This window comes from Typopeltis vanoorti, chromosome 20 (genome assembly GCF_054136105.1).
Source record: "Typopeltis vanoorti isolate ZY-2024b chromosome 20, IOZ_Tvanoo_1.0, whole genome shotgun sequence".
NCBI lineage: Eukaryota > Metazoa > Arthropoda > Arachnida > Uropygi > Thelyphonidae > Typopeltis > Typopeltis vanoorti.
The window spans coordinates 63,136,858-63,152,107 of NC_143568.1; the positions used below are offsets into that span (position 1 = coordinate 63,136,858).

Consider the following 15,250-nt stretch of genomic DNA (forward strand, 5'->3'; position numbering starts at 1 on the left):
CAACGAATTCTATGGTGGGTATCTAAGGCATGGTCTGCCAGCCCAAGAGCGGCTGTACTGGTGAAACCAGATGTAGTCTTTGTGTTCTGAAATCCTGATATTTGTTGTTCTGCCTGTTTGGCCAAAGTAGGACAATTTACAGCTGCAAGGGACCTGGTATACACCAGGTAGGTCTAGGGGAAGTGGTTGGTCTTTGGTAGAGCAGATAAGGGAAGCCAACCTTTTATATGGTCTGTAACAAGAAGTAAGGTCATATTTTCTGAGGATATTGGTTATTTTCTCATTGGTGTAATCTTTATTGTGGAAGGGGAGGGGGGGTTGTGGTTTACTGGCTCCCCCCCTCCACAATAAAGATTACACCAAATCTATCACCATCCCCGACATCCAGGGCACCTCTGAGAAAATAACCAATATCCTCAGAAAATATGACCTTACTTCTTGTTACAGACCATATAAAGAGTTGGCTTCCCTTATCTGCTCTACCAAAGACCAACCACTTCCCCTAGACCTACCTGGTGTATACCAGGTCCCTTGCAGCTGTAAATTGTCCTACTTTGGCCAAACAGGCAGAACAACAAATATCAGGATTTCAGAACACGAAGACTACATCTGGTTTCACCAGTACAGCCGCTCTTGGGCTGGCAGACCATGCCTTAGATACCCACCATAGAATTCGTTGGAAGAAAACAAAAATAATACACCGCAGCAAGTTTAAATACAAAAGATTATTCAAGGAATCTTCAGCAGCTCTAAGAAACGTGCCCAACCTCAAGAAATTTGGGTGCATGAAACTACTCCAAATTTGGGAGACTTACATTTTGAGAACTTCAGCCCAACTGCGAAGTCAACCAAATTAGCTCACCAGAGGGCACCATTAGGACTTTAGGAACAATATTAGTTTCTTGCTTTCTTCCTCATTTGCTTTTGTTAGTATCTGCGTGCACATACCATATCTTTATGTTCCTGAAGATGGCAACGTGACGTTGCCGAAATATAGAAGTTATTTATTAAAGTTACCTTTAATTAATATACTTTATATGCGTTGTTAATTCCGTAAACTAATTACCAGTTATGTATGACCAACGTATAAGCCTTGCTACTAGAATGTAGATGCAGGAAGGTTTTAGTTGTGTAGTCCTTGTTATAAAATAAAACCTTCCTGCATCTACAGATTAATTTTGGTTGGAGGCAAATGTGCCCGATCACATATCACCATCTGATTGGCCACCTGGAAGTCCCAATCTAAATCCATTGGGTTTCAAACTGTGGTTGGAGCTTGAGAGAGAGTAGCCTGCAAGAAATGATGACTGATCATTGCCAGCCTGAAGGTGAGTCTGAAGCAAGCAGTGGCAGCGTTTCTGTTGGATGTTGTGCATGAAGACAAAAGGGAGTAAATTTTGAGCATTGCGTATTGCTATATTCATGTCATACATGTGGTTTGTATGTGCTGTTCAAGTTGAAATAGCATTTATGGTTCAACTGTGTACAATCTTCTGGTTGAAAATAAAACTTCTTTATTACTTTCATTGGAGGCAATTCTATGATCAAATAATACGATAGTGAATAAGATGTTTTAAAATGAACAAAATGTGTAAATTATTATTATTATTATTATTATTATTATTATTACGGGCAACTCCAGGGAGTCATTAGACTCATCGAGGGAGGCCCCAAATCATTTTCATCACAACTATTCGACATTCATACAGTATCTATCATACCTCGCCTTAAACTCATTCACTGTCACAGCATCCACCACAGACTCAGGGAGCGCATTCCACTCATTCACTACTCTAAAAGTAAAGAACCCAGCTCTAACACCTTTACTAACCACACTTTTGCCCAGTTTCCATGGATGTCCCCTAGTCCTCCCACAACCAGCCCTGTTCTCAAAAATATCTTCTGAATTAATTTTATAGAAACCCTTCAGTAATTTGAATGTCTCAATCATATCTCCCCTCCTCCGCCTATCAACCAATTTTTGCAACCCACAAATCCTCAACCTGTTCTCATACGGTTCATTCCACAGACCTGCTATCATCTTGGTCACTCGCCTCTGGATCCTCTCCACCTCCTCCCCATCAAGAAGAAACCTAGGTGACCAAATCTGAGCACAGTAGTCGAGATGAGGTCTTATCAAGGCTCGATACAGAGGAACAATAACCTGCTTGTCTCTGCTTGTCAACGTATTCTTCAGCAACCAAGTGATTTGATGAGCTGATTTGGCCACTTTTGCAATGTGTCCCCTAAATTTCAATTCCTTATCCACCAACACTCCTAAATCTCGTGCCTCATCAATTTCCTGGAGCACGGTTCCACCAATGCAGTAAACTGCCTCCCATCTTTTCACCCCAAAATGCATAACCTTACATTTTGCCACATTAAATTGACATCCATTCTCCCTAGCCCAGACCTCCAATCTATCCAAATCATCTTGCAAAATTTTGACGTCATCTGCATTCACTATTGCCCTACCCAACTTTGCATCATCCGCAAACAAATGAACTGTTCCTCTCAGATCCTTTCCTATATCATTTATGAACAAATTAAACAGCAGTGGTCCAAGAACAGATCCTTGTGGTACACCACTCGTCACAGGCCGTCTTGTGGACTCTACTCCTGAGTAAACCACTCTCTGATATCTCTCCGTCAACCACCCTCCTATCCATCTCACCAACCCTATGTCCATTCCCATATGCTGCAATTTACTGATTAGAATTCCATGTGGTATCCTGTCAAAGGCCTTAGCAAGGTCCAGCAGAATCACTGTAAACCCATTACCCTTATCCAGTTCAGCCGTCACTGTGTTATAATACGTGAGCAAGTTACTGAGGCATGACCTACCCTTCACAAAACCATGCTGTCCCCGATACAGTATCCCATTTTCTTCTATCCAATCTTGTATTTTCCTCTTGACTATTTTCTCTAAGACCTTGATAATGATTCCTGTTATGCTGATTGGCCGGTAATTTTCAACAGCAGCCTTGGAACCACCTTTGTGCAGTGGAACTATTTTCCCCTCTTTCCACCCCCTTGGGACTGACCCAGTCCTGAGGCTCAAATTAAACATAATGGTCAAGGGCACTGACAATTCTTTTGCCGCTTCACGTACGACACGAGCTGGTATACCATCCAATCCCACAGATGTATTGACATTGAGGTTCTGTAACAGACTAGTTACCTCTACCTCATTCATCACAATTCCAGTATAAGCTGTTGGTTCCTCCATTTCCGCAAGGCCACCACCTGGATGATATACTCTTGCAAAGTGCTCGCTCAGTAATTCCACAACATCGACTGATTCAGTTACCTCCCTACCCTCAGCATTTTTTAAGATCATTCTACCATGAGCATTTTTCCTTTTACTTGCAACATATTGAAAAAACTGTTTGGGATTCTCTTTAGCCTGCATGGCCAATTTCCTTTCGTAATCTGCTTTTGCTTTTCTTACCACCCTTGTTACCATCCTGGCCTGAGCTTTATACTGTTCATGCACCTGATGGTCACCCTTCTCCTTAAATTCCCTCCACAATTGTTTCTTTTTTTGCAGCTCAAGCTTAATAGTGTTATTTATCCATTTAACCCCTACCTGATTTATTATTCGGACTCTTGGTATACAGTCAACCATTGCCTCCTGCAAACAGTTCTTGACCACCTCCCATGCACCATCAACATCCAGCCCTTGCAGTTTTACATGCCATGGCATTGAGCCAAGCACACACCTAAGCTTGTCATACTTACCAGCCCGATAATTCCACATATACCCTGTCTTAATTGTAAATTCGACTCCTTTAGCCACCTCCCAAGTCATGACCTTATGGTCACTCTCACCAATTGGTGGCAACAAGGTCATGTTCGTTACAGCCACATTCTCAGTTGCAATTACTAGGTCCAGCACTCTCTGCCCCCTGGTATTTTCCAATACATGTTGCCGTAGATAGTTGTCCCTTAATAACTGCATAAAATCCAATTCCTTCCTCCCATGTGCCCTCTCCTCTTTCCAGTCAATATTACCATAATTGAAATCACCCATAATAATTACCCTCTTTCCATTCATTTCTTCTATTTGCTTATGCATACTATTCCCACCATCCACTCCATCACCCGGTCTATAGCAGCACCCAATTGTATATTTTGTTCTGCTAGATTGTATCTCACACCAAACAGCCTCAAATGTGCTTTTTTCCCCATCCTGCAGTTCAACTTCTATACTCCTTGGCTGAAGCTCATCAGCTATCATCAATAACACTCCTCCCCCCTTTTTATTCAATTAGGCAAAGAAAATAAGCAATTTAAAATATTCTTACCTGTGAAGCTGTAGCCAGTCGGAACAATACAGAAGAAAAAGATGACTTTCTGTGTAATGCATAAACGAAGGCATTTTTTTGTCCCCCTCGTAACAGCTGAAGATTAGAAAAAAGAAGAGAAGCAATTAAAAAAAATAAAATAAAACATTATGTGTGTGTGTGTGTGTGTGTGTAGCCTGAATATTTGCCCATGATATATATATCAGTGGTGTCACATGCCCACTTAGACTGGGTGTGCTGTCATGGCTTATGCAATCTGTCCTACAAAATTCACGTCAATTTGACTGCATGATAGCTTTTATGTAAGACTTCAGTTTTATGCCTAGGAACTATGCCTAATAGATATAATGTGGCTGGCCAAACATTACCTATCAGACTTGTGGAGCAGAATAAAATCTAGATATTCTTTTAAGCAAATATGAACAGATCACGCTTAACAGTCATGATAAGCAACATGAGCACGGAATCCTATACACTCCAGAACATAACAGTGGAGGATATTTATCTTTTGGAGAGTAGAGTTGAGGAATGGGGTTGGACAATGTTGTATGCAGATGACATCTTGCTGTGTGCAGATTCAAGAGAAGAAGTGGCAACTAAACTGGAAAGATGGAGGAAAGTACTGGAAGAGAGAGGTATAAGACTGAGCAGAAGTAAGACAGAGTATATGTGTTGCAAAGTGAACGGCAGCCAGGAGACAGATCTGGAGCTGGAAGGAAATGTCATCAGGAAGGTGAAGGACTTTAGATACTTAGGTTCAACAGTGGAAGAAGATGGAGGGGCTGAGAAGGAAGTGGGATGCAGGATACAAGCGGTTGGAGGAACTGGAGAGAGAGAGATGGTTGGAGAGCTATGCGATAAGAGGGTGCCGATCAATCTGAAAGGCAAAATCTATAGGACAGTAGTGAGGCCAGCTATGATGTATGCTATGGAAACTGTGGCCCAGAGGAAAAATAACATCAGCAGGGTGGAGGTAGCAGAGATGAGAATGCTTAGGTGGATGTGTGATGTGACCAGAAAGGATTGTCTGAGAAATGACTATGTGAGGGGAACAGTGAAAGTTACAAACTTAGGAGTGAAGATACAGGAGGCAAGGTCGAGATGGTTTGGTCATGTGATGAGGAGGGAGGACCAATATGTGGGAGGAAAGGTCATGCAGATGAATGTGCAAGGGAGGAGGAAGCGTGGGCAGTCAAAGAAGAGATGGAGGGAGCTGGTAGAAGAGGACTTGAGGATGAAGAACTTTGATGTGGTGACAGCCCAAGACAGGAGGATGTGGAGGAGACTCATCATTAACAACGACCCCACTTAAGTGGGACAAGCTGCAGAAGAAGAAGTTGGGGAATGGGGGTCATTTAAGGATCAAAGACAAATAATTGAGAGGAGACCACTTTACCTTTTGGGAATGCAGAGAACCAACTGGGGCTTCTGACCTAATGTCCAATCCTCACTTTTACGTGGTGCACCACCCTGTTAGTAAGTATCTACTGGGTACTGAACAAAGGAGAATGGGCTCGCAATTTGGGACTTAGCCAGCCAAAACGAACTTTCTGTTGGATTTAACCAGAAATACATATGGTGGTAAAACATAATGAGATTTCATGTTGGCTTTGTTTAACCGGGCATTGCCCAGTTAAACAAACCTCCCTGCTGTTTTCATCAGGGAACCAGACCAGAGTAAACAGCAAAAAGTCAGTTTATATCACTATCAACATGTCATGATGATATATCAATGTCATTGTTGATAGTGATATCATCATGATGGTTCAGGATACAAGAGTATACATAGGATATGAAATAGGAAGTGATCATTACTTAGTACTAAGTAGGATAAAAATGGATATCAATTTAAAAAGAACAGCATGAAAGTTTTAATGAGAATTAGGGTTGAGCATCATTCACAGGTAAATTGTAGACTGACTATACAAACATTATTGAACTAAAAATGAAACAAATTGAAAACAAGAACCAAACCTTGGGGTCTCAGCAGTGAACTGAGAACAGTGAACTCCCTAGCTAAATAAAGAAGACCTTCATTTATTTAGCTAGGGAGGTTTGGGGTGAAGTTTTCTGCAAGGATAGAAAAATAAGAGCACTATGGTGAACACAAAAAGTTCCTAGAAAAGAAGAAAACATACCAATAGGTTCCTAGAAAATAAGTTGGCAGATGCTCTAAAAGCATACAAAGACGAATGTAAGAGAGCTAAGATATGTGTAAAAGTGGCTTAATAAAAGTCATGGGAAGTCTTTGGAAAGAGTATGGAAAATAAGTTTCAGGAAGGTGGCAAAATGTTCTGGAGGCTACTGAAGCAGCTTAGAAATGGAGGAAAGAGCACTGTAAAAGAAATCAAAGATGATAAAGATGACATGAAAACTAAAGATAAGGATATCCTAGATGTCTGGAGTAATTATTTTGAAAGAGACTATTAAATGAACCAAGCAGTGATGGAATCATACTAGAAAATTTTTCAAGAGGAATGCAAAGAGGAGTACATATCAATACTTGATGTAGAAAAAGCTGTCAAAAGCTTGAAATGTGGAAAGACAGCTGGAGTAGATGACATTTGATCAGAAATGTTTAAATATGGAGGTATAAAAGTTTTGCAGTGGCTACACTGCATAATTCAGAGGATCTGGTCAGAAGGTCAAATTCCCAATGATTTTAGTAGAGCGCTCATAGTACCCATCTATAAAAAAGGGAATAAAGCTGAATGTGAGAATTAAGAGGAATTGTTCTACTAAGTGTTCCAGGTAAAATTTATGCAAGCATACTTGAAAAGAAGTTGAGAAAGATTGTGGAAGAGAAACATGGAGAAGAATGAGCTGAGTTCAGGCCAAATAGAGGCTGTCAAGATCAAATTTTCACTTTAAGACAAATAGTTGAGAAATCATGGAAATACGACAAAGATCTCTACTTAAGTTTTGTAGATCTGGAAAAGGCATACGACAAGGTGCCCAGAGAAAAGCTTTTCAAACACTACAGTTATATGGGATGAATAGAACATTATAACAGAGCAGTACATAGTCGATATTTAAGTTGTCAGTCAGCAGTTAAAACTGAAGAAATTACAGGAAGATGGTTTGATGTAAAATCAGGGGTTAAACAAAGATGCACATTATGAAAGAAAGTGGCATCAGGTCTGCTATTAGAATTGGAGATGTCAAATTTAGCTCTTTATCTTAAGCATATATTTCTTCTTATATGCAGTTACAAGACAGCCAGGTAAAAACTTGGCTGTAATTCATTTGTTTCTAATAGTACTGGTTTTTACCTGACTGCCTTGCAACTGTATTATATTGGAGATTCCATTCTCTATATACCTTCAATGTTGTTAATTTTTTAATTTCTAACTGCATTACACTGATAATGATCCACAATATATGAATCAAAATATTTGTAGTTAATCTATCTTAATTAAATAATTTTTCAACAGTGTCTATGTGTAAAGTATTGAGTGAGCTGTGCAGATTTATTTGCTATGTTGGTCACATGGCCCAGTCAAGTTAGATATATTTTTAGTGCATTTAAACAGCTGGCATCCTAAAATAAACTTCACTATAGAAAAGGAATGAACTTTCTTCTTTTCCCAGACACATTACTTGCACATCTTGAAATAGTTCATTTAGTTTTTTTAAAATTTTTTTTTACAGATAGCCAACACATCAATCATCTTCAACAGCTTAATGAACCTAATGCTGACATCACCAGGTTTCTACATCTGTATCATTGACCACATCTGCAGTAAACTGTTCATCAAGTGGTCTCAGGTCTTTTATTACCATATCCAATCATTCATCTTGAATAGGATCTTCATGCACATCTTTTCTTGTCAATTTTATTTGTAAGCATCTGTCTGACCAAATGGTCATCTACTCCCCAATGGCCAAAACCATTCAATTCTCATACTTCTCACAAAAGACAGAATATTCTTGCGACTTTGAAACAGGCTTCACAGGTCTGAATTGCATCTTCAAGTACTTTGACCGAAGAAAAAATTTTTCTCACCATTTGTTGTTGAACTTGTCTCACAAAAGTAAGTTAATACCAAGCATAAATAACTCATAGAATTTTTCTTTGAATTTTCTGGATAATAATTTGGGATTTTAGGAGTTCTAATAGTACAGAGTATCCACAATTGGCATTCTCAATTCTCCCTACTCCCCTCATCTCTTGATGCCTTTCTCTAGATGTTAACGATGACCTCTAGATATTTAAATCCACGTTTTCAAACATATGATTATCAACAACCACTAAGCTGGATCAGACACGATATGTCTTCGGAATGTATGTGTGTGTGTGTATATATATATATATATATCTTTTCCTGGTTTATAATAACATCAACAGGCTTACTAATCATAATTAAATTAGATGCAATTTGTATATCATTCTAATAGGAGTCTCCAAGGATGTCATCAGCATAAGTTAATTAGATGTTCTATCCATTGCTTTCCATTATCCTTGATGAAGTCCAAATTTAATTTCGAAACTTGATGAATATTTCTGTAGGAGACATAACTGCCACACTCTTGCCAGAGGGCATAGTAATTATATAGGTGTATCGCATTCATAAACTTTTGTGGTATTCTAAAAAATTTCATTGCATTCCATTGAAATAAGATTTTAGAAGCATTCCCTTTCAATGTATAGCCATGTGCTTCTTTATAGTTGATGAATACCAGATGCAATTCTTTATCAAATATTTTTATATTAAAAAAAAAGGGGAGGGGAAGGCATAATATGGCTGTATTTCACTCCATTGGAATTTCTTTTTTCCACGTCAACTTGATAAGTTCATACAATTCAACTGTTAAGGGCATTTCTCTAATTTTTTAAAGCTCTGTTGCAATTTTATTTTCACCAGCTGCCTTATTATTTTAATTTTAATAATTTCAGTGAGAAATGGTGTCTCAATCACAGGTTCTTTAACATTTCCTTCTAACGACTGTACCAATGATATAAATTTCCAACAGAGACATTCTTTATTTCTTATCTTTGGTAATTAAGGTGACTAAGTTGTTAGTCAGTATTTGAGACTGTGGTTTATTTATATCCTTTTTAAGTATTGCACTAGAGCAGAAGAACCTCTGAGTTATCTGTAATATTTTTAATTTCATCAATTAATTTTTGTCTGCCATCCTCTTCTCTTAACACAGTATTTTATTAGTTTCTACAGCTCCTATGTTCTTTAGTATTCTATGAAGACGAGTCGAATAGAATTTTTAACATCATATTATGTTTCTTCATTGCATCTTTATATACAGGGGTGGTCTGAAAAGTTCTCGGCCTCGAACCATAGATAGCAAGACTATCGGCATGGTTATTTTTTTCTAAGTTGGTACATCTGTCATAAGCATCCAGGTGAAATTGCAAGTCATTATATCAAGTAGTTTGTTTTATACAGCTGTCAGAAGCAAAAGTGTTGTCTGTATTCCTTGAAATGGATAAAATTGAGTATCGTGCAGTTATAAAATTCTTTGTAAAAGCAGGTTTAACGACAAAAGAAATTCATTTGAAGTTTATGGGCACTCTTCCCCTTTGTTTTCGACAATTAAGAAATGGGCTGCAGAGTTTAAATGTGGCCATACCAGCCTTGAAGATGATCCACGTGAAGGACGTCCAAAAAAGTGTAACAACACCAGAAATCATTGACCAAGTGGATGATATGGTATTGGATGACCGGCGAATCAAAATGCATGAAATTGCTGAAACTATAGGCATTTCAAAAGAATGTGTAGGATATATTTTGCACGAAGAATTGCAAACGAAAAAGCTTTGCGCAAGATGGGTGCCACGCTTCCTCATAGCAGATCAAAAATACACTAGCATGAAAATCTTTGAACAGTGCTTGGAGCGTTCTAACAAGAATAAAACTGATTTCATGCATTGATTTATTACTATGGATTCACCATTAAACACCAGAATCCAAACAGCAGTGAAAACAGTGGACAGAAGCCGGTTGTTCGGCATCAAAGAAGACAAAGTCAGTTCCATCAGCAGGAAAGGTCATGGCATCAGCATTTTGGGATGCTAAAGGCATTGTTTATTAATTATCTTGAAAAGGGTAAAACAATAACCGGGGAACACTGGTCTTTTAACCAGACTAGATGAAGAAATTCGCGAGAAAAGACCCAGTTTGCAGAAGAAAAAAATCATCTTTCATCAAGACAATGCCCACAAAGGTGTTTTGGCAATCTGAAAATTAAGGGATCTGCACTATGAATTTGTTGAAACACCCTATTCCCACAGATATGGCTACCTCTGACTTCTATCTCTTTCCAAAACTAAAACTCTTCTCACTGGTCAGCATTTTTCTCCAAATCAAGACGTGATTGCAGCTGTAGAAGGGTATTTTGCAGATCTTACTGAGAACCACTACAGGGATGGGATAATGGTGCTGGAGCATTGCTGAAGTATTAGTCTTAAGGGAGATTATGTTGAAAACTAAAATAATTTTGAAATTATAAATTCGTTTTTTCATTGTTAGGCCGAGAACTTTTCAGACCACCCTCGTATATCACCGAGCCATTTCTCTTTCTTTCTGTTTTTGCAAATTGAAGTTTTCTTTTACACAACATATAATAATAATTTTATTATTATATGTTGTGTCTATTTTAACAGTCTCAGCTTGAGACTGTCCCAAATTTTATTGTTACCAAATAATCAGTATCTGCATCAGTTTTTCTGAAGGTTTCTTATATATGTCTTATACCTATTCTTTATCATTAGAAAGTCTATAAAGTGCTTAATGTTCCATCTGGGCAGCAAGTTTATGGATATTTCTTCTGGGAAACTATGTGCATTAAGCCCTCTGGATGATACAAAGTTAACACTAATCCCACTCTCATCAATACTAATGTCAAGCAGATTATCAGGGCCAATTGTTGGTCTATATCTTGTTAATTTTCCTATTTTAGAGTTAGTCACTATAAATGCCCAAGTATATCCTGTCTAGTTTCTCATAAAATTCGACACACATATTATAGCACATGGAACCAAGGGCTTTTGTTTCAATGGAAAAACATAACTACCCTTTAGCCCAAGAGCTACAACTCCAAAAAAGTACATAAAATTAATGTATCTCCCACCCACCACTGACATACAAGATCAGAAAACCATTTTTATCCTTTATGTCCCTGGTATATCTGAAAAGATACCCAATGTGCTAAAAAATACACACTACTTCATACCACTTTTAAACCACATATCAAATTAGCAATTGTTGTCTGTTCTCCTATAGACAAATTCCATCCTTTAACACATCGAAGAGTGAATAAATTACATGCTTGCAACCTGATCTATTGTGAAAAGATAGGAAGTTGCATTAATGTCCCCTTCAAAATTTAGCCTGCACGTGATCGATGTTCCCAAGTAACTGAATTTTTTAACCCATTCCACTTAAAAGAAGAATTTAACTTTAGTTAAATTCTTCTCTATTTCTGCCTATCGTCAATGTTTTAGTTTTACTAAAATTCATCTGCACTGCATAGTTTTAATGGTTTTATGTAGGTTAATTCTAATAGATAATTTATATATCTAGCTTAATGCAGTTATTGGTCAGTAATTTGCACATTCTTGTATAAAGCCTTTTTAATGTATGGGAATTATTCTTCCCAATATCCAGTCATTAGGAATTTCCCCAGAACTGAAGACTTGGTTGAAACTGCACTGAATAATGTTCTACTGTTTCTTCTCCATATTTCCATCTATATCAGTATTTCATCTCTAATTGGAGTTTATCTGTTTTCATTTTGTCTGATCACAGCATCTATTTCTATCTTTAATATTTTTGGGGGTTTCTTCACTTTTAACAAGTTTTTTCCTCCATAATTTTCAGTATTAACTTTTGAAAAACTTTAAGATAGTCAATTCAGATTTCAGAATTCTTTTTAAGTTCACCATTTTTAGAGCTATAGATTTGTATGTTTTAAAAGTTCTTTTATTGTGCTATATACTAATTTTGTAGTACGAATGATAGCTGTATTCTGACATATGTGTTTTGATTTATTCAATTTGATTACCTGCATTTAGCTGTAATTTTATTTTTTAACTGCTTGTGGTTTTCCAGCAATTCGGGTGTGCTCTGAGTAGAAAGTTTTTCCTTTGATGCCACAGATCTATTATTGAAGTAGTAAGTCAATAATTATTAGGTCTTTCTTTTTTTTTTTTCTTTAATGTTTCTTTTACTGCATCTAGCACTGCATTTTTACCTTTTCTCAAAACTGTTCTGTCTTCAAAAGTTAAAGTTCCCATTTTATAATTCATTTTTTTTTAAATCTTTTGTGTTTGGAATCTTAATTTTGACAAGTCTTAGAGATCTTTTCCTAATGGTGGTCAGATATACAATAGGCAAAGCTCAAATAATCAACATACAACCAAGTCAAATAAATTTATTCTCAGAAACAATGCAATTAAATATAACATGTTGCATCTAATTTCAAGGATCATGATGTAATTCAAAATTCCAAATGGAAAATTGGATGATTAGACTTTTTTGTATCTATGGTTTCAAGAAAAAGGAAATTTTTTGAGCCATTAGATAGTATTGCAGCCAACAAAGACAGGAAAAGCTGTTTTTTGTTCGATATCTAAATATCAAAGTAGGAAATGAATACTGGAGATATAGAACTGGACTTATATAATCTATGCACATTTGTGTTACAACACAAATGTGCATAGATTTGCATGAATGCAAAAGAAAATAGAAAAGTCTTCCTGCTAAGTTCCCTTTGACAGTTACAGACAAGTACTTACAGGGGATTTAAAACAGGAAGTGATCACCATTTAGTTTTGAGCAGGATAAAAATGAACATCACACTGAAAATAAAAATATGTAAAAAAAAAAAGTGAAAAAATAATCAAAGTTGAGCTGTCACAGGTGAATTATGAACTCAAATATGCAAATATTATTGGAGAAAAATGGAAGCCTTGAAAACAAGAACCATGCCTTAGACACTCAATGACAAAATCTGAAAGAATTTTTATTTATTAACCAGAGAATGCATATGGGGAAGTCATTTGCAAAGACAGAAAAATCAAAACTCATGCTGGACTCAAGAAGTGAAAGGGGCAATTCTGGAAAATGAAATATAATGAAAGTTTCTCTCACATAAGTCTGTGGATACTCTCAGATAATAGAGAGAGAGAGAGAGAAAAATGAAAGAAAGCTAAACTACAGGGGGGTCCTCGACATGCGTTGTTTTGACTTTACAGTGGTAATTCCCATAAATAATTTAAAAAATAAATTTCGACTTGAAGCAGCACGATGTAAAATTCAAACGTCGCGGGCGAACTTGTTTGTGAGCATGGCAGAAGAATACACCGTTACGCAGCGTTTGTTTGGGAGAGGTGGCGTCACTTGGGTTCCAGCATACACTCTTTTGGTACCGCGTGCTTTGTTTACATCTGCTCTCTCACTTTTGTGTTTGTGTTTTTTTGAGACTTTTTACCCTTCAATATGGCTCCCAAACATAAGGCAGACTCTTCCGATGGCAGTATGTCGAAGAAAAGGAAAGCCATTAGATTAGAAGTGAAATTAGACATTATTAAAAGGGCAAAAAAGGGAGAAACGCCAATGAACATCGGCCGCGAGTTGAACTTAAGTCGTATCACAGTCGGGACTATTATCAAGGATAAAGTTCACATCCTTGAAACATGAAAGGATTGGCACCCATGAAATCGACTGTGATTACGAAAAAACGTAGTAGGCTCATGATTGAGATGGAAAGGCTTCTTGTTCTTTGGCTGGAAGACCAGCATCAACGCCGTATCCCAATTAGCCTCATGTTAATTCAAGAAAAGGCGAAAAGATTATTTGAGGCATTGAAAAGTGAAAGGGGGGAAACAAGTGCAGGTGAAGAGTTTAATGCTAGTAAAGATTGGTTTATGCGGTTTAAGGCTCGGGGCAATTTACATAACCTTAAGGTGCAAGGTGAAGCTGCTAGTGTGATGATAAAGCAGCTGGTGAGTTTCCTGAGGGGTTGGCTGAGATTATAAGGGAGGAGGGCTACAGTCCTCAATAAGTGTTTAATGTGAACGAGACAGGCCTATTTTGGAAACATATGCCTAATCGTACCTATATCGCCGAGGAGAAGGCAGCACCAGGCCATAAAGCTGGTAAGGAGAGACTGACTTTGCTTCTTGGGGCTAATGCTGCTGGTGACTTAAAACTGAAGTCCTTGTTGGTCTATCAAGCTGAAAATGGCATTTGGAAGGGTCAACTGCCTGTCATCTGGAGGTCCAATAAGAAGGCATGGGTGACACTTCAAATCTTCGAGGACTGGTTTACCAACCATTTTGTGCCAGAAGTTCAGAGTTACTGTACAGCCAAGGGTCTGCCCTTTAAGGCATTGTTAGTGCTAGACAATGCCCCTGGTTACCCTGTCCACTTGGATGACTTTCACCCTAATGTTAAGGTGGTTTACCTTCCACCAAACACCACAGCCCTTTTGCAGTCTATGGACCAGGGTGTTATTGCTTCCTTTAAGGCCTACTACCTCCGCAGGACATTTGCTATGGCTTTCAGGGCAACTGAAAAAGACAGAAACTTAACCCTCAAAGACTTTTGGAAATCGTATAGCATTTATAATGCCATACAAAATGTTGAGCATGCTTGGGATGAAGTGAAGCAGACAAATTTGAATGATGTGTGGAAAAAACTGTTCCCCCAGTTTGTGAATGATTTCCATGGCTATGAGGAGACAGTTGAGGCTGTCACAGAGAAGGTTGTTGCCCTGGGGAAGCAGATGAATTTGGAAGTGGAGGCTGAAGATGTCACAGAGCTTCTGGCATCTCATGGGGAGGAGTTGTCAGCAGAAGACCTCATTCAGTTAGAGAAGCAGCTGATTGAGGAGGAGGAAATGGTTCCAACCCCTGAACCCAGGAGATTCATCACCAATGGCTTGGTAGAAGGTTTTGCCCTCATTGAGGATGGGCTGGCCAA

General features: G+C 38.0%; 1 protein-coding gene across 4 annotated transcripts in view; it reads right to left on the minus strand.

Annotated features, from left to right (window-relative positions):
• The window catches only part of IntS1 (integrator complex subunit 1), a 664,867-nt gene that overhangs the window by 236,830 nt on the left and 412,787 nt on the right, over nucleotides 1-15,250 (minus strand). For all 4 annotated transcript variants that reach the window (XM_090410538.1, XM_090410537.1, XM_090410536.1 and 1 more), the window contains exon 34: nucleotides 4,308-4,403. In XM_090410538.1, coding sequence (XP_090266664.1) covers nucleotides 4,308-4,403 — 96 coding nt within the window. The remainder of the gene's footprint in view (nucleotides 1-4,307; nucleotides 4,404-15,250) is intronic.